The following is a 25171-nucleotide window of genomic DNA, read 5'->3' as shown; positions in this document are numbered from 1 at the left end:
ATCTTATTTCCAAAAATTTCATATATCAAACCGCACAGTAGAAATTACGTTAAAAAATGTATCCCATCAGCCTTTACGATGGGATACATTTCCGAGTTAGGGTGCTCGCTTGTACACTACTTTTCGCAGTGCATTGTGGGATACATTGAGTGCACTACATAGGGTACAGCGATGCTCGCTAACAATTCGGACACTATTTCAAAATGGCGTCCACACTATTGAGTGCACTATGTAGGGTATAGGGGGTGGTTTCGGAAACAGCCTGAGTGATGACTGGAGCTGTTCTAGCTAACCAACCTTTTAGGTAAAAACAAGGAAACGGAAAGTGACGCAATAGTGTAACATGAACCTTATAAAGATGGAATAAATCAAGATTTCTATTTTCCAACGCACTTAAACTGATCATTGGTGTCATTTAGAGAGATGAAAACATGAATTAAAATCGAGATCGTGATGTTCTGTTTCCTAAATGATCCTCTCATATTTGTCATCCTGCAGGAAATTCTCTTATATTCACACACAGCATCATTTATCTCCTGTGTTCAGCAGACACACACAGACATTTTTTTGCCCCGGTGGACTAAGACAGAGGTGCTTATAAATGTGTTATACAGTGTGTGTGTGTGTGTGTGTGTGTGTGTGTGTGTGTGCGTGTGTGTGTGCGTGTGTGTGTGTTCTTGTATTACTAAATTTGTGAGGACAACACATTGACAAACGACCTTACGTGTGAGGACATTTTTACTTGTGAGGGCATTTTCTATGGTCCTCACAAAGAAAACCCTGTAAAAGCATTCCAGTGCCCCTAGTGACTGATCTGTATAAGTTACAGAAATTGCCCTCATTGCAATATTAAAACCTGAAATGTGTTTTCTCAGCAATCTTCTTGAGTGCCCCCAATTGAACACACTCCAGTACTGCAATCGGAATAATTTTTTGCAGACGACCAATTTTGTGATTGGCTGAGACAGGATCTTTTTTTGATTGGTCACTGAAATCACATGATCATGTCATGTGATTCTGATGCGCGGTCTGTTAAACAGGAAGTTGCTCAAATTCTACAGCCTGTAGAAACTAACAATGAACAAATTTAGTCTTTAGTACTTTACTGACAAATCTGGTTTTGACTTTTTTTTTGAAGATTCTGTTTTTGTCATAGGAAATTATATCGTTATATATCTATCTCTCTCTCTCATTTATATATATATATATATATATATATGGGAAATTGAATATATATATATATATATATATATATAGAATATATATGGAAATTGAATATATATATATATATATATTCAATTTCCCATATATATATATATATATATATATAAATGAGAGAGAGAGAGAGATCTCTCCAATATGCAGTATTCATCTATATGTTTTTAAATTCACCATTATCATGTAGGTGAGTTCAGGTCTTCATTCCCCAAATGTGATTTACACTCAGTCTTCTATGAAGCACTTTCTTTGGCCTTTAACTCAGCAGTACTGAATCATCAGTGATGATTAAAGAAAACATGATTCATGGGAGAATTTGCAGTTTTGTTTTTGAAGCTGGTTCCCCTCCCCATTTTGTACAATGTAAAAAAAATTTTGGGCTATTTAATTGGGGATGTAATAAACCTAATTTTTATGATGAGATGGAATCTAAAAACACAGTTGATATATATAGTCTCTCTCTCTCTATATATAAAGATATATAGATCTCTCTCTCTGTCTCTATATATTTATATATAGATCTGTCTCCATCTCTCTCTATATAGATATATATAGATCTCTCTGTCTCTCTCTCTCTCTATGTATATATATATATAAAGATATATAGATCTCTCTCTCTCTCTCTCTCTATATATATATATATATATATATATATATAGATCTCTCTCTGTCTGTGTCTCTCTCTCTGTCTCCGTCTCTCTCTCTCTATATATATAGATATATAGATCTCTCTCTCTGTCTCCGTCTCTCTATATATAGATATATATACATATATAGATCTCTCTATATATACGTATATAGATCTCTGTATAGATCTCTCCCTATATAGATATATAGATCTTAGTCCAGCACCTCCCTATGATAAACCTGTCATTTTAATCTGTCTGTAGATAAAATATGAGAAGAAATCAGAAAAAATAATTCCTAGCTGACCTGAAGGCCTCACATTCACATTTTTGCCATCCTTTAGCCTTTGGAACTTCTGAGGGTGCTGAAATCTGGCAGGATGTTTACTGGGACACCATTGATAAAGATACTATAGATGCTATACATATAAAGATACTTTCAGCAGCTCATTTGTCGGGGGAAAAAAAAATAGGTGAACACCCTGACCTTTGCCCTTAGTCACTGTGTACAGCTGAGGCTCAGCCCATCTCTCAGGCACTAACAAGTTATAGAATTTGAAGTTTCATCTTAAAAGCATCTGGGGCCAAATGAAGCAAAACTGGATATTCTGTAGACTAAACCACAGCCCTCTTTGTGCTTGACTTCTCCCAACTGTGGTCATTCCATTGCAAACAATGTCCAGAAAGGGCCAGCCCGGCGGCTGTGCCAAATTTGCCAAGTCAGCTTCCGCTTTTTGGCAACGTTTCGCTCATAGGAAGAGAGTTAAAGTGCCCTAAAATGGGGTTTGTTAAAGTGGTGAAAAAGGCTTATTTCAAGAGGTATTGAAGAGGTATGATATATATATATATATATATATATATATATATATATATATATATATATATATATATATATATATATATAGCAGTACTGAATCATCAGTGATGATTAAAGAAAACATGATTCATGGGAGAAATTGCAGTTTTGTTTTTGAAGCTGGTTCCCCTCCCCATTTTGTACAAAGATCATTTTCAGTATTCACAACATTTTGTAATATAATGTAAATTGTTTTTTGGGCTATTTATTTGTTTGGGGATGTAATAAACCTAATTGTTAAGATGAGATGGCATCTAAAAACACAGTTGAAATATGGAAGTGACGTCACAGACAGCATTGGGCTTCTTGGACGAGGAGGCATGAATTCCCTCAAGGCTTTTGAGAGGAGATTAACAGAGTATGTTTCCTGTTTGCAACCAGCAACAGGCAGGTGGAGAATGATTCTTCTTGTGGTGTCTGTGTGTACGGCTACTGGGGCCTGGAACTGGTTAATAGACCCTGAAGCCTAAGCTGAAATCAATATGCTGAAAAAGTACAGTCACCATCGCAACTTACTACGGTGCCTTTGTCAAGAAGAGTCCCCCAGGACATGACGACCAGCTTTGGCTGGTGATGGAGTTTTGTGGCGCAGGATCAGTGACCGACCTTGTGAAAAACACCAAGGGCAGCTCTCTTAAGGAGGACTGGATTGCGTACATCTGCAGAGAAATTCTGAGGGGCCTTTCCCACCTCCATGCCCATAAAGTCATTCACAGAGATATCAAAGGGCAGAATGTGCTGCTGACGGAGAACGCTGAAGTCAAACTTGTTGATTTTGGAGTGAGCGCTCAGTTGGACAGGGTTAGGGTTAGACTGTTGGACGTAGAAACACTTTCATCGGCACGCCGTATTGGATGGCTCCTGAAGTTATCGCCTGTGACGAGAATCCTGATTCCACCTATGACTACAGGAGCGATATCTGGTCTTTGGGGATCACGGCCATCGAGATGGCAGAGGGAGCTCCTCCCTTGTGTGGCATGCACCCTATGAGGGCCCTCTTCCTGATTCCCAGGAATCCCCCACCGAAACTGAAGTCCAAAAAATGGTCCAAGAAGTTCATAGACTTCATAGAAGGATGCCTTGTGAAGACGTATCCCAGCCGTCCATCTACAGAGCAGCTGCTCAAACATTCATTTATACGAGACCAGCCCACAGAGCGGCAGGTCTGCATCCAACTCAAAGATCACATTGATCGTACCCGCAAGAAACGGGGAGAAAAAGATGAAACAGAGTATGAATACAGTGGCAGTGATGAAGAGGAGAAAAAGCGTGGAGATGACAGAGAGTCGAGCTCAATCTTAATGTACCTGGTGAGTCCACACTGAGGAGGGACTTCCAGCGTCTTCAGCAGGAGAACAAAGAGCGCTCCGAGGCCCACAAGAGGCAGCAGGCCCAGCTTGCTGCTCAACGTCGAGACCCCGAGGAACACAAGAGGCAACTTTTGCACGATAGACAGAAACGAATCGAAGAGCAGAAGGAACAGCGTCGTCGAATTGAAGAGCAACAGAGGACTCTTATAGCCCTCTTCTTTGCTGGGATACACAAACGAGTTGTGGCACCATCAATTATTGCTGCCCGCTGTCGGACAGTTTTAGCAGAATACAACATGTCCTGTGATGATATGGGGAAACTTATTCTCAAACCTCGACCAAACATCCAGTAACCCTCATCCGCTGGTGCTTGTCAACCATTGAACACTTTGTGTCAAGGGTGTATTAAAAGCATGCAGATGGAACTGACATTGTGAAGAAAGGAACCGATTGATTATTATAATAGTGAGGATGAGATGGCGGCACCAATCAAGCTGCTTATCTATTTGTATAGTCCAGTATAAGGCAGCTGTGGTGTGATGGCAACGGAGAGGTTGGACACCGCAGCAGTTTCGATTGGACGAGGGTGTAGATACACGGACAGACCGGGGAAGAGGACTGTCGGTTCGGCTCCAGCAGCGGCTGTCGGCGGTATTCTGATCTGTTCTGAAGTCGCCTTGTCCTTGTGTTGCCATGGCAATGCGGGAGTTGGTGGAGGCAGAATGTGGGGGAGCCAATCCCCTCATGAAGTTGACCACTCACATGACCAAGGAAGGGGGAGCATGGCACCACCATTCAACTCCCACAATTCCTCCCACAGCAATTGAAATTGCAACAGAAGAAGAGTTGCTGAATGAGTTCCTCCAGGCGCCGCCACGACCGGCGCACACCTTCGACATGGGTCAGCTGTTGGAGGAAATGCAGCAAATTGACCAGCAAAGCTACAGACAAGCTCCACAGAGAGCGCCAGATGTGGCGGCGCTGGCGCTCTTGGGGGACTGGGCTGCAGAGTTTCTCTCGGGTCCCGAGTCTACGTCCGCTCCAGGAGTCGCCTCCCTCACGGATGCAGCAGATGCAGACCGGACACGAGAATTTATCGCCGAGGCTGCAGATCCTGGCAATGGGCTGAGGAATATCTGGAACAATCGGAGGAGAAGTTGTGGCTGGGAGATCTTGGAGACAAGGAGAATGAATGGACAAAAGAGTATAACCCCGAAGAGGAGCTGAGGCAGACGGCCAATGAGCTCGTCTCAAAGGTTGACGACCCCAAGTTACAGAACACTGAGGTGTCCCAGGAGTCGGCTGAAGCCTGGGTGGACAAGTTTGCCACGTCGACCGATTTCCAAGACGCTAAAGCTGCAGTGGAGAGTGATGTTGACTTCTGGGAGACAGACAATGTCCAGAAAGGGCCAGACAGCAGACCGGTATGAAAAAAAGCCCGGCGGCTGTGCCAAATTTGCCAAGTCAGCTTCCGCTTGTTGGCAACGTTTCGCTCATAGAAAGAGAGTTAAAGTGCCCTAAAATGGGGTTTGTGAAAGTGGTGAAAAACAAAACTTATTTCAAGAGGTATGAAGTCAAATTCAGGAGTAGGAGGAATGTGCTCCATGTTTGGGACTCAATGTTGAACATTCATACCGAACAACACTGCACCAATGGGAAGGCTTTATGTTGTTTAGTTTAGCATAGATCATTTAAACCAGTAAGGTCAAGCGAGTTCATTTGATGATGCTTGTGCAGGTGTACGAGATGTCACGAGTTGTAGAACAAAGACTCCTTAGCGTGAAGCAGGGAAGTCGGCCCATTGCTGACTACGCTATCGACTTCCGTGCCCGGGGCCCGGAGCCTCCCCAGTCGGTCTGAGCGGGGACGGAGCTGGCGGGGAGATAAACTGCTGGAAGACCGGGAAAGGGTTTTCGCCGCATTCGCGTCCAATGACCAACAGCAGGGACCCTACAGAGACCATTCCAACCATCTTGCCATGTTCAAGGCAGTGCTGAAGAAGAATAGAGATGGAAGCAAGGGCAGCAAAAAGGACTCAGGTGACGTCCACAGCCACAGCACCCAAAGCAGATTCCCACCCGAAGGAAACCCTCCACCCCAGGGGCCTTGCAACCTTCACCCTAATCTGCCAGACGATGTTTTCAGATTAAGTCTCGCCAAGGGAGTGTCCATGTCTCTCCCATCCTTGCCTCTCCTGCCCCGACAGTCCTACATGATGCCCACAACACCCTAACCAGCTCCGCCACTGGACTTTCTCCCTTCCAGTGCGCCTATGGCTTCCAGCCGCCGCTGAAATGCCTCTGATTCCACTAAACTTAAATGGCAGAATATTTAGAACAATGAATGGAAAGAAAGCGAGAAAGTCTACACATGGAACTACGCTGGCATGGAGAAGGTAGCTAATAGCTGAGCGGGAGTCTGGCATTGGCTGCTCCGGCGCGGTTCAGTCCGGAGCCCCGCGTCATCCCGAAGAGCCGTTCAGGGAAACCTTTCTGGGTTTATATATATATATATATTTTATTTTATTTTTTTAATATTCATTTTGATGAATATTCATTTCAAGCTGGAAGCTCGAAGCTGGAAAGCCTATAGTCAGCAACTCTTTCTCTTGAGTGGACAACAGGATTTCCCCACTTTTTTCACTTTTTTTTTAATAGTGTTTGATTCCCCTGATGAGTTTATAGCAATACAATGCCAGTGCTTTGTAACTGGTGGAGATACTAGGCAACTAAAAAGTGACCCAGTGTGTTTAACATTTAAACGTTTAGCTCAGACAAAATAAAATCATAGAACGGAAAATATCTTCCTGCTTTACTTGCATCAGCCACGCAGCTCGGTCATCTGGAACATGATCCACAGATTCATCTGTGCCTGAGCTGTCAACAAAATGGATGCAAAATAAATAAATAAATAAGTTTATAAAATAACCAAGATCAAAAACCCCACTTGTTATGTTTAACCCTTTTGAGGGGGCTCGCTCTCTCGCTCAGTGTTGGACAGGGAGAGGTTGTGGAGGGCAGGTGGGACGAGGTAAGGACCCCGTCCCACCCCATACATTGCTGCATACATTGCTGCACGTAGGTTTTGATTGTTAGTTACACTAGGTTATGGGCTGTGGCCACCATTGTGTTTTTGATGTTTTAAGATGCCCTGTTTTTTGACTTTTGTTTTGGCACAGACCCGTTTGTTCCACCTCTCCCTCCACTCTTGATTTATGCACGTGTGTTAAGAAATAAAGCACAATCTTGATAAACTGTTTTGGTCCTTCCCTGGTGGCTTGTTAGTCTCTACGTTAACCCCCCCTCAAAAGGGTTAAACGTAACACTATGATGTTTGGGTAAATATATGTTAGGCAGGAGCCAAGGAGCTTCGATGGAGGTGGGGGTGGATTAGTCCAGGTTTATCTTTGCATTCGACAGATCTGCACTCGAGTGGCCAAAAAGGCTCCTGTAGTACTGTTGTCTTTACATTGTTTCATTTGATCCATTACAAACTAGGGTGGCAGATCTCGGGCGATTGTTTATATATCGTAACAAGGATGAAGTGACAAAAAGTGGCAACGTGGTTTTAAAATTCTGTTATTTTTGCTGGAATAGTTGACGTGACCCCAGTGTACACGTGGCCTGTGATGGACACACACGCCTGGTGCTCTGCACATGGTTTGGCAATTCAGCTGAGCAAGTCTAAGATTCTCGATTGTCTTGTCACAGCATTACAGCTCCTTCCCCCAGACACACAGCAAACTAACGCATTTAAGTGTTGTGCAGCAGAGAATTGCACAATAACTTCTGCACAACAAAAAAGACAAGGCAACTCCAGACGACCGTCGCTCGCTCGGCGCTGACAGCGTTGCGAGTTAAATTCTCCAGTCCCCAAACACAAGCAAGATGGCCAGCTGTCGAGCGTTAGCAAACTAAACAAGCAGCCGATTGTGATAACAATAAATTTACAGCCAGCTGAGTCAAAGTGTTGGGCAGAAAGGGGTGCTTTTTAAATAGGTTAACACCCTGACACTTGTTTAGACATATATACTGTACATACACATGTGTCCCATTTGAAAAAATAATATTAAAATTATTAAATCAGTAAAAACTAGCATTATGTCATAAAAGTACTAGAAAATTAAAGAAAGACAGATAAAACTCCTTCCATTTTAATTAAAGATACCAAAAATAGTAAAAAATGTAGCTATCCAAATTGCCACAAATTACAATGTATGTATTTTGGGGAGAAATGGGTAATTTTTAAATAGAACCCATGAAACCAGGTTCAAAGATTCTGACTGCTGGGTTTCTCTTTGATACTTCACAGAAGGCCGCTGGTGCCAGTCTGGGGAGGGGAGGGGGGGGAGGGTAATCAATTAAGCACCTGGGCAGTATGTGCTCTTCACGTGAAGGTGCGTTCAATGACATGGGGAATATGCCCGTTGCTGATCCTGGATTAATTTAACTAAATAATTGATTGCCTTTAAATACATTTACATTTAACCTTCCTCGATGGCCTGCATCTTAAGGCCCAGCAGGTACAATCAGGTCGCTCTGCTGGAAAGCCCATAGCTATGATGTTCGGGTAGATATATGTTAGGCAGGAGCCAAGGAGCTTCGATGGGGGGGGGGGTCACTCTGCTACACACACAGCGCAGAAGCTGCACAAGGTGAGAAAAGGGAAATTTTGACCTGTACACGTGGCCTGTGATGGACGCACACGCCTGGCGCTCTGCATATGGTTTGGCAATTCATCACGATTAGCATTTACAGTACAACTTTAACTTCTGTTGTCCTCATGTTCTGTATACACCCGTTGTCCTCGGGGTCAAAATTACCTGTCTTCACTAAACCCTCAATATAAGCAGCTTAATTGAATTTTAAACAGCAAATTTCATCTTGCTTGAAGAAACAACTTGTCATTCACCACAAAATGTGTTAATACCTGAGTTTTCCCTCTTCACTTGCATTTCTATAGCTTAAGAAAAGGAAAAAAAATGTGCAAAATTGCATTTTTAATTTAGTGCATTTTTAATCATCCCAATGATTCAGTTTCTGTCTTTTTTTTCTCCAGTGAACAATTTAAGACAATGTACAATACAAAAATATGAAAAATAACATAACCCATTCAATTAATTAGCACAAGTAAGTGCACAGCTTTTGCAGATATCGCAGAAGTCCCAACCTGTGGGGGACCGGGGGGTGGGCTAACGACCTGAACTTGTTTTTCAATAGATTTGATCAGGTACCCAGCCCTCCCCCAGCCCAGTCTCCTCTGCTGCTACACCCCCCCCCCCCCCCCCCCCCCCCCCCCCCCCCCCCCCCACTGTCTGTGCCCCCAATAGACTGTTCCTCCTGTCCCCCCTCCCCCGCTCTCATGAACTTCAGCCCACACATTCCCGACACTTCACACTCTGGCCCATGCCCGTCCCCCCCCCCCCCCACCAACACCTCCCTGCTCCAGCCTGTCCCTCACACCCCACCAGGTGAGGAAGGCCCTAAAGAAGAACAGGGCCAGGAAAGTGACGGGTCCGGATGGCATCAGCTCCAGGCTCCTGAAGTCCTGCACAGACCAGCTGTGTGGGATCTTCAGTCACATGTTCAACCTGAGCCTGAAGCTGGGGAGAGTGCCACAGCTGTGGAAGACGTCGCACTCATGGTCTTAGCATAGAGAGAATTCAGGGTCCTGTCATCTGCAGCACATTTATATTCTCTCTGCAGTCTGCGGGAACGCCACTTGTGTTGTGTTGTTTATGTCTGCTACTGATTGATCTGAGACTGATCAGAAGCACAGCAGTTTGCGGGAACATGTCTGCTACTGATTGATCTGAGACTGATCAGAAGCACAGCAGTCTGCGGGAACACCACTTGTCTTGTGTTGTTTATGTCTGCTACTGATTGATCTGAGACTGATCAGAAGCACAGCAGTTTGCGGGAACGTCTTGTGTTTATGTCTGCTACTGATTGATCTGAGACTGATCAGAAGCACAGCAGTTTGCGGGAACGTCTTGTGTTTATGTCTGCTACTGATTGATCTGAGACTGATCAGAAGCACAGCAGTCTGCGGGAACACCACTTGTCTTGTGTTGTTTATGTCTGCTACTGATTGATCTGAGACTGATCAGAAGCACAGCAGTTTGCGGGAACATGTCTGCTACTGATTGATCTGAGACTGATCAGAAGCACAGCAGTTTGCGGGAACATGTCTGCTACTGATTGATCTGAGACTGATCAGAAGCACAGCAGTTTGCGGGAACATGTCTGCTACTGATTGATCTGAGACTGATCAGAAGCACAGCAGTCTGCGGGAACGTCTTGTGTTGTTTATGTCTGCTACTAATTGATCTGAGACACATCTAAAACACTGTAACATTCTGTAGTGTGTAAATAACTCTGTGACCTTGATTTCAACTCTGTGAAAGTGAAATACACAGAAAGAGGATCCTTCCTGCTCTGGCCTGCAAGCCTCTTGGTCACCTTTCAGCCCAAGATTGCGCTTAAGAATGATCATAGTTGCTGAAATATAGCGAGTTTTTCCCAGATGACTAAAATAAACATAATAAATTTACAGCCAGCTGAGTGTTGGGCAGAAAGGGGTGCTTTTTAAATAGGTTAACACCCTGACACGTGTTTAGACATATATACTGTACATACACATGTGTCCCATTTGAAAAAAATAATATTAAAATGATTAAATCAGTAAAAACTAGCATTATGTCATAAAAGTACTAGAAAATTAAAGAAAGACAGATAAAATTCTGCCTGCTGGGTTTCTCTTTGATACTTCACAGAAGGCCGCTGGTGCCAGTCTGGGGAGGGGAGGGGGGGAGGGAGGGTAATCAATTAAGCACCTGGGCAGTATGTGCTCTTCACGTGAGGATGCGTTCAATGACATGGGGAATATGCCCGTTGCTGATCCTGGATTAATTTAACTAAATAATTGATTGGCTTTAAATACATTTACATTAAAATTAAACATTTTCTGGAAAGTTCAATTGCTTCATTAGCATCAATCAGTTTAAAAATTTTATAAATAAACTTTCCTCGTCATTCACTTCCACATAATTTGCGTCTTTCCCACTACACTTAAATCTATCACAGAAGTGCCCGCACTGCACGTCTTTGCGAGACGGAGAAAGGTTGGAGTCAAAGTGTGCTATCAGCATTTGATCAAAAGTAATAAGGTAAGACATTTTTTGATCTTATGATGGCTTTTTTGTGTTTTTAATAATTAGTTATGCAGAATTACTATGATGTTAAACTGACACTGTGATTAAGAATTAGTAATCATATTGCTATTGCCAGCTAGCTTGCGAGTAATTGCTCTGTTATTGGCTAGGATGTGGAAAAACAGTGGAACTATGATTGTAATATGTGAATAGTATCAAATTGTCTTTTTGTGCGGCTTGTGTAAGTATAAAGATCAATCCATGTTTTGAGTGAAGCTTCTTAGGCCAATTAAGTTGATTCTGTCTGTTTTTTTATATATGCAATTATGTTTTAAATATAAATACTGCACATGTTTGAATTTAATCATCTTAAACATTTAATTTTTTTTTTAGGAGTGCAAGGGTTGATTGAAGGTGGATTTACCCCGCCCCCCCCCCACCCCCCCACCCCCACCCCCATCCCCATCGAAGCTCCTTGGCTCCTGCCTAACATATATTTACCCAAACATCATAGCTATGGGCTTTCCTATTATATTTTAAACGAAGGTGGATTACTGGTGATGAGTGAAGAGAAGGAATTGGTATGTATTTGTTTACTCCAAGGTTTCTGCTCATTCTGTTTATTGGTTGTATTACTTATTACTAAGCTATTTTGCTATCAAGCTATCCAGTAATTTAACAGTTGGGTTTAACTTAAATAAAATAATTTAAATGAACTCATTTAGTCCTTATCTTGCAAACTGGCCAGACACCTGCAAACTAACACATTCTCTTAACACAAGAAGGAAGAGGAAGTGGCAAAGTGCCAGCCACCACATTAAAAAAACGCAAAAGCCAAGCTTCAGACATGGATGGTAAGTATTAATCTATTGATCTCATTTTATTTATTGCCAGGAAAAGTATTTGCAGATTCATTTTTTCATTTAAGCTTTTAATCTCACTTTAGCATTGTATCACAGAAATCAGTGATTGGCGATCAAATACTATGAGTGAAAATACACTATGATTGTTTGTTTGTTTTTTTATAGAGGAAGTAGACATCTCTAATAAGCAGGCTTCAACTGTAGAAGTCATGTTGTTCGGTGTTGCAAAAAGATCGACTGAAACAGGTAAGCTTCTGTCTACTAGTCGTCTGTTGTACAGTTTTTCTGCTTTACATCTGCATTTTTCCCTGTATTTTCTGAATATTTCACATGTCGTTTATGTTATTTTTCAATATCAAGTGGAGCTAATCTATATAATAAATATATAAATATAATAAATAAAAAAAATATCCACTAATTCCACAGAGCCATTAGATCCCTCAAAGGACACAGAGAAAACAGGTAAAGATAATGCTAACTGCCCTGTAGTTTTCACTTATACTTTGGTTTCTTGTTTAGAAGGATTTATAACAAAATTATTAAATACTATAATATTACCAAACTCAGATGTGCCCAAGAAAAAGAAAAAATCTAAACACCTGTCTGCTTATCCTCCTCTGCACAGATAAAGTTGACAATTAGATTTCATTAATATTGAAATTACTCAATCATGATGTCTGTGTAAATTCTCAGTCATCCAGGTCATTGTATCCAAGGTAGTTTTCTCTGTCAACTGGACTGGGTTTCTTCTCTTGAAGACGTTTCGCCTTCTATCCAGAAGGCTTCTTCAGTTCTGAAATCGCTGGGGAGAGAGCTTGAAAATATAGCCCCTGGACCATTTGCATGCTAATGATCTGGGTGGTCACCTGAGAGTCGTTAGCAGGGTCGTTGGTCGGGTCGTTCACCTAGTTTCTGTTGAGGTGTCTCCCCTTTGTCTGCTGGGTCACATGGTGATGAGTCACTGGGTCTCCTGGAATGGTGTGAATGTTTGTTTTGCTGTTGGAAGGAGTGGAGGACTGCATTGTATGTGGGTGATAGGAAGTGCCTCAGGCCACCACCTCTGTTCAAGGATGTTTTTTCCAATTTGACATGGATAGCTTCCTTGACCCCCCTTTCGAACCAGCGGTCTTCTCTGGCCAGTACCCGTACTTGGCTGTCCTCGAAGGAGTGCCCACTCTCCTTTAAGTGTAAGTGGACTGCTGAATCCTGACCTGAAGAGGTGGCGCGTCTGTGTTGTGCCATTCTTCTGTGGAGAGGTTGTTTGGTTTCCCCAATGTTCCTCACGTTCCTCCTGGTGCTGTATAGCATAAACAACATTACTTTGTTTGGGTCTTGGTGTCTTGTCCTTTGGGTGTACTAACCTCTGTCTGAGGGTGTTGCTGGGTTTGAAATGAACCGGTATGTCGTGTTTCTGGAGGATCCTCCTAAACTTCTCCGAGACTCCGGACAGGTAGGGGATGGAAACGCTGTGGCGTTTGTTTCTCTCCTCCTCTCCTTTGCTGAGGTCTCGCTTTCTTGAGGTCCTGGTGAAGGCCCAGTCTGGGTAGCCACATGTTGAGAGCTGTCTTAATGTGGTCCTGGTCCTTCTTTCTGCCTTGGGATGTGGTGGGTATTTCTCTGGCCCGGTGTTGGAGAGTTCTGATCACTCCTAACTTGTGTTCCAGTGGGTGGTGAGAGTCAAACTGAAGGTACTGGTCGGTATGTGTAGGTTTCCTGTAGATGCCAATGGTGAGGTTTCTGTCCTCAGTGATCTTGACTGCGCAGTCCAGAAAGGCCAGACTGTTTCCTTTTACATCTTCCCGGGTGAATTTTACATGCTCGTCTGTTTTGTTGAGGTGATCGGAGAACGCTTCCAATTCTTGTGTTTGAATTTTGACCCAGGTGTCGTCCACATACCTGAACCAGTGGCTTGGTGCAGTTCCTGTGAATGATGTCAGGGCCTGGGATTCCACCTTCTCCATGTATAGATTGGCAACTATGGGGGATAGTGGTGAACACATGGCACAGCCATGTTTCTGCCTGTAGATGCCTCTGTATTGGAAATAGGTGGTGTTCAAACACAGGTCCAGCATGGTAGTGTGAGTCCACTGACCTTTTGAGCAAAGTCTTGGGGCAAAAAAAAAATCCCAAGACTTTGCTCAAAAGGTCAGTGGACTCACACTACTTCCAGAAGAGACTATGGTATCCTATGATGTCACGTCACTCTTCACGTGCATCCCCACCTATTTCCAGTACAGAGAAGGCTTCTACAGGCAGAAACATGGCTGTGCCATGGGCTCACCAGTATCCCCCATAGTTGCCAATCTATACATGGAGAAGATGGAATCCCAGGCCCTGACATCCTTCACAGGAACTGCGCCAAGCCACTGGTTCAGGTATGTTGATGACACCTGGGTCAAAATTCAAACACAAGAATTGGAAGCGTTCTCTGATCACCTCAACAAAACAGACGAACATGTAAAATTCACCCGGGAAGATGTAAAAGGAAACAGTCTGGCCTTTCTGGACTGCGCAGTCAAGATCACTGAGGACAGAAACCCTACACATACCGACCAGTACCTCCAGTTTAACTCTCACCACCCACTGGAACACCAGTTGGGAGTGATCAGAACTCTCCAACACCGGGCCAGAGAAATACCCACCACATCCCAAGGCAGGAAGAAGGAACAGGACCACATTAAGACAGCTCTCAACATGTGGCTACCCAGACTGGGCCTTCACCAGGACCTCAAGAAAGCGAGACCTCAGCAAAGGAGAGGAGGAGAGAAACAAACGCCACAGCGTTTCCATCCCCTACCTGTCCGGAGTCTCGGAGAAGTTTAGGAGGATCCTCCAGAAACACGACATACCGGTTCATTTCAAACCCAGCAACACTCTCAGACAGAGGCTGGTCCACCTGAAGGACAAGACACCAAGACCCAAACAAAGTCATGTTGTTTATGCTATACAGCACCAGGAGGAACGTGAGGAACATTGGGGAAACCAAACAACCTCTCCACAGAAGAACGGCACAACACAGACGTGCCACTTTGTCAGGTCAGGATTCAGCAGTCCACCTACTCCTAAAGGAGAGTGGGCACTCCTTCAAGGACAGCCCAGTACGGGTACTGGCCAGAGAAGACCGCTGGTTTGAAAGGGGGGTCAAGGAAGCTATCCATGTTAAATTGGAAAAACCATCCTTAAACAGAGGTGGTGGCCTGAGGCACTTCCTATCACCCACATACAATGCAGTCCTCCACTCCTTCCAACAGCAAAACAAACATTCACACCATTCCAGGAGACCCAGTGACTCTTCACCATGTGACCCAGCAGACAAAGGGGAGACATCTCAACAGAAACTAGGTGAACGACCCGACCAACGACCCTGCTAACGACTCTCAGGTGACCACCCAGATCATTAGCATGCAGATGGTCCACAGGGGCTATATATTTTCAAGCTCTCTCCCCAGCGATTACAGAACTGAAGAAGCCTTCTGGATAGAAGGCGAAACGTCTTCAAGAGAAGAAACAGTCCAGTTGACAGAGAAAACTACCTTGGACTCAATCATGACGAATTTAAAATTAATAATGTTTTAATTTCTATATCACAAAGCATGCTTCTAAAGAAAGGCAAAAAGATGACTAAAGATTCAAATGGTATGACCAAAACTTTATCTTAATGTCCGTACTGTAAGATTCTAATTGTGTTTTTTGTAGTTAATTCTCATCTAAAATACTTGCTCTTTATTGCAGAAGAAGACAACTGTCTAAATGACAGCAGTTCTGTTCCAGGGCCGTCAAAATTGCCAGGTAGAGTTGTTCTGGCTCTCCTTTGTCTTGTGGGCATCATTGTTATCTAAATTTTCTTGAGGCATTTGAGACTCCCCAGCAAGCAACAGTGGCAGGAAAAACTCCCTTTTACACAGGGCAAACAGGACAGGGAAAAGACAATGAGGAGAGCAATAAATATGTTAAAACTGTTATGTTTGTTACCAAAATACGTAGATCTAAAAAAGAGTCATTGGGGTCAAAAGTCGGGGTGTAACTATGTCTGGAGCTAAAGATGCTAATCTTTAGTCACGCTCTGTCCCGCAGCTACGCTAACGTGGAAAAAGTGCAGCAACGAGGGCCGCGCGCTGATGCAGCTGGACTTCCAGCAGTTCCTCATGAAGCTGGAGAAGCTGACGGACCTGCGACCCATCCCCGACAAAGAGTTCGTGGAGACCTACATCAAGGCTTATTATCTCACGGAGAACGAGAACAGCCCTCGAGAACTGGATTTGCCCATCCCTGCTCTAATGATAATGCTTCAGGAATTGTTCTAGCAGTATTCCCAACTCTGCAGATGTTTCCGAACTGCTCCATCATTCCGGGCTGAACATCAGCTGGCAAATTAAAACTACAGAGAAGACAAATCCAGTGAGATTTAGAGGAACTAAGTTTGTTACTCCACAGTTTCATCTGACCGAATGTAAACGAGAGAATGCTAACTGGAATTAGCATTGGGTGACTCCACAGCAAGCAACAGTGGCAGGAAAAACTCCCTTTTACACAGGGCAAACAGGACAGGGAAAAGACAATGAGGAGAGCAATAAATATGTTAAAACTGTTATGTTTGTTACCAAAATACGTAGCTCTAAAAAAGAGTCATTGGGGTCAAAAGTCGGGGTATAACTATGGAGCCAGTGATACCAGCAGATAAGTAAATATAAAAACTACAGAATTTATGGGTTAATGGATGATTCAAGCTCTACAAATCAGATGGTGGGAGAGAGGATATGGAGGAATATGAGAGGGAGAGGAGAGGGAGAACATGGAAGAAAGAAAGAGGTGACAAGACAGGAGGGGATCAGAGGAGAGAGGACAAGAGAGCAATGAAGATCTAATCCTACAGACAGAAATCAGGAAAAAAAGTGAAACACTTGAATGTACATTCGTAATGTATCTGCTGTTAAGTTGATATATGAGATGATATACTAGATTTACAGTAACTACAAAGTTTAATTTCTGTTGCAGCTACAGACATCCTAAAACCGTTTCAACAGAGACCTCGGAGTGAAGAAGAAAAGGCAGCTGTCTGGAGACAGTTAGGGAACAACATCATTTTACAGAAAGTTCCCAGGAAACAATTGTGTGTTGATGCAATTAAGGCAGAACCAGTTCTCCATCAACGAACATGGAAAGATGTTAAGTACCATGTTCACAAGAAGATTGCATTTGAGAAACGGAAGAATTAAGCTCACTTTGATTAATAAGGTCGTGCAGAATTTTTTCTCTGCCCTCTTTTTTTAATTAGCAGATAGATTTTTTTTGTTTACAAGAGATTTTGAAGTTTTATTATGTAACTGTTGTTGTTGTTTAGAATTGTTAAATATGTTGAATAAAATAATTTTACTGTTCCTACATATTCTTAAACTTTCTTATATACATGATAAAATAAGAGACTAAGACTCTGACACTTCTTAGAAGGTGCCCATTCAATCAATTAAGCACCTGGGCAGCTCTTTCTCTCAGCAAAGGTGTGTTCAATAAAATTGGACATACATCTTTGTATTTTACTGGAACAGATTTAAAATTGAAGTCACAAATGTAACATTAAACATTATATTGATGCCAAAAACCCACATTTATAAGTTCAGAACAAAGTTATAATGTAAATTATTATAATTAATAAAAATATAATTTTATTAATAAATATTCAAGAAGTAATTAATACCAACACAAGAATTACATGATGTATAATGCTAACAACTAAATATGAATCTTCATATGAAAACCAAAAAATCCACACTTGCATTATTAAAATTTCTTGATATTTAATTGAGTAGAAACAGTGAGGATACACACTTCCGAAATCTAACCGAAATTTACCTAGTAACAAAGGGTGGTCCTCACAAGTTGGTCAGGAATTGTTTAGTTTTTTTAACGTTGTGTTTTCTCACATTTGAAGTTACAGTCTGGCTCTATACTCCCATCTTGTGAAACTTTTGTATTTTGCACTATTGTAACATCAGTGGAAAAGGTTGCCCTCACAAATAATGTGGGGAATTGTGCCCTCACAGGTTGATAAAGACAAGTATGTGTGTGTGTGTGTGTGTGTGTGTGGACACATGTTCAAATTGCAAGTGTGAGTTAGCAACGCCGACAGATCTTTTCCTGGAGTTCTTCATCCCGCTAATGTGGCCTCAGTTTCTTCTCCTATGTTGTTGTTTTTACTGTTTAAATGAAACTCCCATCGCTTAGGAACAGTATCTTGTTTAAGAACGTGGAGGTATTTCAGCGTAAAAGGCGTAAACGTCCCGCCTGGACCTGACCCATGAGGCCTGCGGAGGCTGATGAGGATGAGAACGAGGTATGAGCCCAGATGGTTCTGCTGAGCATTGCAGGGACATGGATACGGCCACAGAACCTCCTCCTGCAGAGAAACCACAGCCATCCACACAGAGCTGTTGTGATTGCTAATACGGTGCAGCTGTGACCATGAAATCAGGACTTAGCGTAATTAGCCACTTTGAAGCAGAGTTTTAATACCAAAATCTTTGACAAAATACCAGTGGAGCTGCTGCTCCTTCCCGATAATCTGATCTCCAAGGCTCTTGTCACATTTGTTGTTCTTGCTTGACGACTGTGCCGTGGTGGGCACGGTGGTGGTTCTTGGGTTCCAGTGAGACCGTGTGTTCCTGAGCCAGACACAAACGCCATGCTGCCATGTGACACATGGGCTGTTTGAAAGGAAAAGCAGGGCAAGTATAATATTACAGTGTTATTAGTGTGGCTTCTGCACAGCTCTAAATACCCCTGTGATGGCCCCACTAGGCTCCAGCATGGACTTGATTTGCAGAGCTATATTAGCATGGGGTCCAAACACAGAGGTCTGCCTGGTTGTGGATCACGTTAGATATGATCCTGTCACTCGGTCATGACCGACGCAGTTGAACTGTAGCTACTGGGGCCACGGAGAAGAAGGCACCACATGACGGGCCTCTCACTGGCACAGGAAGTCTCTCCCCCCAACCGAGTCTGTGTCCCCACATTACCAAACATCCTCACACCTTCTCCAGGTAAACATCCTCGCAGTCACAGCATCCCAGATTTAGTTTCCAGACCCTCTTTTACACAGTAATTGATATTCTGTGTTTACATTTGTCAGCACAGTCATCATGTGACCCCAGCCGGGTCAGACTGATCTCAAATGACCTTAAATGACCCCAGTGGGGAGTCTGATGGTGAGGAAGCTGCTATGGCCTCGCCATGTCAACAGGAACAAGAGTGTGTGGGTGTGTTTATGTCTGTGTGTGTCATAATAACATATATAGTTGCTCATTATTTTCCGGACTATAAGCCGCACAATCTAATTTTAGAAAGAAAATCAATTTTGTACTTATACAAGCTGCACCTGTCTATAAGCCGCATTGAAACAGGTCGCAGAAGAACTCAGACACAGACTTCTGCCAGCTTATTTTGCAGTTTGACTGCAGAAAGAGCCACTTTATTAAACGCTGAACAGAAGACATATCAACGAAGGGAGGTCTTCAATCACAGACATAACCTGGCTTATGGTGTGCAGGTGCAAACAGTAATTAAAACAGTAATTGAATACATCAACAACCAGAACTCAATAAATAGATCACTAACATTGAAAGTTGCAAAAGATAACATTTACAACGAACAAAAACAGGGTTAACACCAACCTGAACCCACAGACACACTGCCACAAAGCATGCTGGGAAATTCTCACACTGACCCTCCGCAACACGCTACACTACCTTTGCTTTTCTTTTCAAACAGTGCCTGTGACGCGGCAGTAACACAGCACTAACAGGGCTGGTTAAAAAAAAAAAAAACATACCGGTAAAAGTCACCGAGAGCTGTCTTCATCTTCCTCCTGTGTACTGAAACCATGGAAGTCTTCCTCCTCAGTGTCGGATTGGAATAGTTTCAGAAATCCTACTTTTATTACCTCTGAAAGCTTTTTGGTCTTTTTACATTGCTCCAGTTCTTCCCGCTGCCGTTTCCAGCGTCTCACCTTCGTTTAATTTATGTTAAGTTTACGTCTGTTTATGCTAATTTTATTCATACACAAAGCGCAAAGTTACATTAAAAAAACTACACAGGAATCAGCATAACTAGTCTGCTTGATGAGGAGGAGGAAAGGAGAGGAGAGGAAACCATGACCCAGTGGGGTGACAAAGGCCTGTCAGGTGATCATGTTTCCGGACCCGGCAGCCTTGGCCTATAACAGCATAGCTAAGATGTGACCTAACGATTAGACGGCCCCCTAAGTATGAAATTTGTCTGTCCTCCTACTCCTCCTCCTGGAGTTGAAACAATGCTGGTTGGTACCCAAGGGAGTCCATAAATTGTGACATCCCAGTGGAGGCCGACACAAGGGAATTGTTATTCTACACATGCTAGGAATAAGTTCCCAGTGGTGGGGTGACAAGCCAAGATGCATCGCAACAACTTTCTAGGGAATGGTTGACCCTCTCAGTATTGTTGTTTGACTAGGGGTGGTATCCGGAGGAGAGGCCCCAACACATTGCAGAAAGCTTTCCAGACCTGAAATGTGAACTTGAGGCCTTGGTCTGACTTGCGAGCATACTTCCCATGGGCACACATGGGGCAAGCAGTAATGAAGGACTTAGTGTCGTGGGACATAGATGGCCACCGGGAGTGTTACTGAGGGAACCGGACGGTCTGGGGGCAGCCTGGGTGACATTTGAGCTGGAAAGAATGGCCCTGAACAGCCAGTTCTGCGGGGTGCCTGCTGGACCAGGATGGAGTGGATGCGCCTCCCGCATCCAATCAAATCAAACCAATCTTTATTCATACAGCATCTTGTACAATCACAAATTGTTTCAAGGCGCTTTCCAGAATCCCACGGCCTAACCCCAGACAAGCAACAGTGGCAAGGAAAAACTCCCCTTTAAAAGGAAGAAACCTTGAGCAGGACCAGGCTCATGTAGGGGGACCCTCCTGCTGATGGCCGGCTGGGTAGAGAGAGAGGAGAGGGGGAAGGACAGGTAGAGGATAGAATAGGGAGGGGAGGGGAGGGAAAAAGAGGAGAGGAAAGGCATAGAGCATAAAAATGACATCCAGGACTTTATGTCTTTAAGACAGGTCTGAAGCTTCGCTAACTGCTCTGTCTCCTCTGGTTTCATGGATAAATATAACTGAGTGTCATCAGCATAACAATGAAAATTTATCCCATGCTGCCGAACAATGTTCCCTAAGGGAAGCATGTACAAGGTGAAAACGATTGGTCCAAGTACAGAACCTTGTGGAACTCCATGGCTAACCTTACTGTATGAAGAGGGAACGCCATGGACATGAGCAAACTGGTATCTATCAGATAAATACGATCTAAACCAGTCTAGTGCTGTCCCTTTAATCCCAATCACATGTTCCAGTCTATGTAACAGGATGCTGTTATCAACTGTATCAAAAGCAGCACTGAGGTCCAGCAGAACCAGAATAGAGACCAGTCCATGATCTGAAGCTATGAGAAGATCATTAGTAACTTTAAGAAGTGCCGTTTCTGTGCTGTGGTGAGCTCTAAAGCCTGACTGAAACATCTCAAACAGGCTGTTCCTCTGCAGGTGCTCCAGTAACTGAGTCACCACCAGCTTCTCAAGAACTTTAGAGATAAAAGGAAGGTTGGATATTTTGTCAATACCTGTCAGAACTGTGGCTGCAGCATTTTGGATCTGCAGCATTTTCTTATAACATGTGTAGTTGCTTCTTATAACATATATAGTTTCTTATTATAACATTTTGTTGCTTATTATATCCCCTTGTTTCTTGGATTGAGGACTACCTGACAGGTCGACCACAGTTTGTGACACTGCGGAGCTGTGTGTCCGACCCCCTGATGAGCAACACAGGGGCTCCCCAAGGAACTGTGCTGTCCCCCTTTCTGTTCACCATCTACACAGCTGACTTCCAGTACCAGAGACATGTCACCTCCAGAAGTACTCGGATGACACAGTCATAGTCGGATGTGTGGAGAATGGACAAGAGGATGAATACAGGGACCTTGTGGAGAGTTTTGTTAGGTGGAGCAGGGAGAACCACCTGCAGCTCAATGTGTCCAAGACAAAGGAGATTGTGGTGGATTTCAGTAAAAGCAAGTCCCCACCTTCCCCGGTCTGCATTAGTTTGAATTGAATTGAATCAGGTTTATTGCCATTGTTCATGTAATATACAGTATTACACAAGCTAGAAATTTGTCTTGGTGTGACGCTGCGACATTCAACATAAAGAACACAACACTAGAATAAGATAAATAAAATAAAATAAGACATATATACAGTATATACATAAATGGTAAGAAATAGTGCAGGTCAATGCAGGAGTAATGTGATGTTCATGGGTCCGACTGGCTGCTGTACATGGTGCTTAAGTGATAAGTCACTTGGTGTTCAGCAGCCTGATGGCAGAGGGGAAGAAGCTGTTCATGTAGCGGGAGGTTTTGGTCCGAATGGACCGTAGTCTCCTGCCTGAGGGGAGGGGGGAAAACGGTCCGTGACCAGGGTGGGAAGGGTCGGCCGTGATCCGACCTGCACGCCTCCGTTTCCTGGAGATATACAGGTCCTGGATGGATGGAAGCCTGCAGCCGATCACCTTCTCGGCAGCGCGCACGACGCGCTGCAGCCTTATGTCTGTCCCTGGCGGTGGCACCAGCGTACCACACGGTGATGGAGGAGGTGAGGATGGACTCGATGATGGCCGTATAAAACTGCGCCAACATCCTGGGAGGCAGTTTGAGATTCCTCAGCTGCCGTAGGAAGAACATCCTTTGCTGGGCCTTCTTGATGAGGGAGCTGATGGTTGGCTCCCACTTAAGGTCCCGGGTGATGGTGGTGCCCAGGAAGCGGAAGGAGTCCGCGATGGTGATGGGGGAGTCCATGAGGGCAAGGGGGGGCAAAGGGGCTGTGACTTTCCTGAAGTCCACAATCATCTCCACTGTCTTCTGAGCGTTCAGCTGCAGGTTGTTGTGTCCGTACCAGGACACCAGTCAAGCCACCTCCCTCCTGTAGGCAGTCTCATCGCCATTGGAGATGAGCCCGATGAGGGTGGTGTCATCCGCAAACTTGATCAGTTTGACAGACTGGTGGCTTGAGGTGCAGCAGTTTGTATACAGGGAGAAGAGGAGGGGGGAAAGTACAGGGCCCTGGGGTGATCCAGTGCTGATGGTGACGGAGTCCGAGACAGTCTTCCCCAGCCGCACATACTGCCTCCGATCCGTCAGGAAGTGAGTGATCCACCTGCAGAGGGAGTCAGGCACACTAAGCTGGGACAGCTTTTTCCCTGCTGGACACCCCCTAAAGGGATCAATAAAGTTATCTTGAATCTTGAATTGAATCTTGTCCTGTAGCAGAGCGGCGTGGATGGTGTTGAATGCAGAGCTGAAGTCCACGAACAGGATCCTCGCGTAGGTTCCCGGGGAGTCCAGATGCTGCAGGATGGAGTGAAGGGCCAGGTTGACCGCATCGTCCACAGATCTGTTAGCTCTGTAGGCGAACTGCAGTGGATCCAGGAGGGGGGTGGTGATGGACTTGAGGTGTGGCAGGATCAGGCGCTCTAAGGACTTCATGACTACAGAGGTGAGTGCCACAGGTCTGCAGTCGTTAAGCCCAGTGATCCGTGGCTTCTTGGGGACAGGGACGATGGTTGAGGTTTTGAGGCAGGCTGGCACCTGGCACGACTCCAGGGAGGAGTTGAAGATGTCTGTGAAGACAGGAGTCAGCTCCTCTGCGCAGTGCCTCATGGTGGAAGGAGACACGCCGTCTGGGCCAGGGGCCTTGCGCGGGTTCAACCTGGCGAACTGCCTTCGCACATCCTGTTCACTGATGGTGAATGGAGGGGGGGAGGAGGGGGGAACTGGTGGTAAGTGATGGGGGGGGACTGATGGTGAGTGATGGTGAGTGGAGGGGGGGAGGAGGAGGGAACTGCCTTTGATGGAGTGAGGTCCATGGGGGCAGTGACACTGGGGGGAGGGGAGGTGTTGGGCATGGCTGACGAGGTGTCAAAGCGGGCATAGTGGAGGGACAGGCTCTGACAAAGGGCTTTGTCGTCCTGACCCTTTGAAGCCTGAGGCCTGTAGTCGGTGATCTGCCTCAGGCCTCTCCACACAGAAGCAGAGTCGTTAGCAGTAAACTGCTGCTGAAGTTTCTCCGAATACACAGATTTAGCTCTCCTCAGTTCCTTGCTAAACCGGTATTTGGCCTCTCTGTAGCAGTCTCTGTCTCCACTTTTCAGCGCTGCTTCCTTTTCTTTCCTGATCTGTCTGAGTTTCGGTGTGAACCAGGGCTTGTCATTGGAATAACTCACCCTAGTGCGCGTTGGTAGGATGCACTCCTCACAAAAGTGGATATATGAGGTCACAGTGTCCGTGTACTCATCCAGATCATGTGTGGCCCCTTTAAACATGTCCCAGTCAGTTGTATCCAAGCACGTGCGCAGCTCCTCCACAGCCTCACTGGTCCATCTCTTCGTGGTGCTCACGGATGGCTTAATTAGTTTAAGTTTCTGTCTGTATGTGGGGATCAGGTGGACCATCACGTGATCAGACAGTCCTAGCGCAGCACGGGGGATAGCCCGATACGCGTCCTTCACTGTGGTGTAGCAGTGATCCAGCGTGTTCTCTGCTCTGGTGGGGCATTTGATAAACTGTTTGTACCTGGGGAGCTCGTAACTCAGGTTGCTCTGATTAAAGTCGCCAAGCACGATAACCAGAGCGTCGGGATAGGTCCGCTCCACTTGTTGAATACAGTCCGCGAGCGTGCGCTGAGCCTCGCGCACGTCCGCATCTGGCGAGATGTAAACAGAGGCCAGAATGAATGAAGCGAACTCACGCGGAGAATAGAAGGGTCTGCAGTTGATGAAGAGGTATTCCAAAGCAGGAGAACAGTGCTGAGAGATCACAGTCACATCAGTGCACCAGTCGCTGTTGATGTAGAAGCAGACTCCACCGCCTGCTCTCTTGCCAGAGAGCGCCAGGTCGCGGTCGGCACGGAACAGCTGGAATCCCCCGAGGAGGAGCGCGCGGTCCGGTGTCTCTTTCCTGAACCAGGTTTCAGTGAAGTAGAGAACACACGAGGTGGAGAAGTCTTTAATCCGCATCAGCAACTTCAGCGCATCCATTTTGTTACAAAGTGAGTTGG

At 44.7% G+C, this 25171-nt stretch overlaps 1 protein-coding gene and 2 pseudogenes across 8 annotated transcripts; all 3 read left to right on the top strand.

Moving 5' to 3' along the window:
* The first annotated feature begins 2800 nt into the window (after positions 1–2800).
* LOC115248897 (mitogen-activated protein kinase kinase kinase kinase 4-like) lies at positions 2801–4390 on the top strand (annotated as a pseudogene).
* A 280-nt stretch (positions 4391–4670) lies between these two features.
* Positions 4671–9220, top strand: LOC115248898 (peroxisomal targeting signal 1 receptor pseudogene; annotated as a pseudogene).
* Positions 9221–10208: 988 nt separating this feature from the next.
* Positions 10209–18104, top strand: LOC115248906 (uncharacterized). Of its 8 annotated transcripts, none has more exons than XM_029832994.1 (8): positions 10209–11178; positions 11557–11744; positions 11946–12017; positions 12192–12272; positions 12453–12651; positions 15619–15662; positions 15759–15815; positions 16101–18104. In XM_029832994.1, the coding sequence occupies exons 3-8, from the start codon at positions 12011–12013 to the stop codon at positions 16328–16330; spliced, it is 618 nt and encodes a 205-aa protein (XP_029688854.1). In that variant the 5' UTR covers positions 10209–11178; positions 11557–11744; positions 11946–12010; the 3' UTR covers positions 16331–18104. The 8 variants fall into 8 exon arrangements, 5 of the variants coding, with proteins under 5 accessions (XP_029688854.1, XP_029688855.1, XP_029688856.1 ...); XR_003887627.1 differs by lacking the exon at positions 10209–11178 and having other exon boundaries at positions 11229–11744; positions 16101–16424; positions 17022–18104; XM_029832996.1 differs by lacking the exon at positions 10209–11178 and having other exon boundaries at positions 11230–11744; positions 12453–12488; positions 12594–12651.
* The last annotated feature ends 7067 nt before the right edge of the window (positions 18105–25171 follow it).

Source organism: Takifugu rubripes, chromosome 2 (genome assembly GCF_901000725.2).
Source record: "Takifugu rubripes chromosome 2, fTakRub1.2, whole genome shotgun sequence".
NCBI lineage: Eukaryota > Metazoa > Chordata > Actinopteri > Tetraodontiformes > Tetraodontidae > Takifugu > Takifugu rubripes.
Note: the sequence above shows the minus strand (reverse complement) of the source record. Positions and strands in the feature narration are given on the sequence as shown.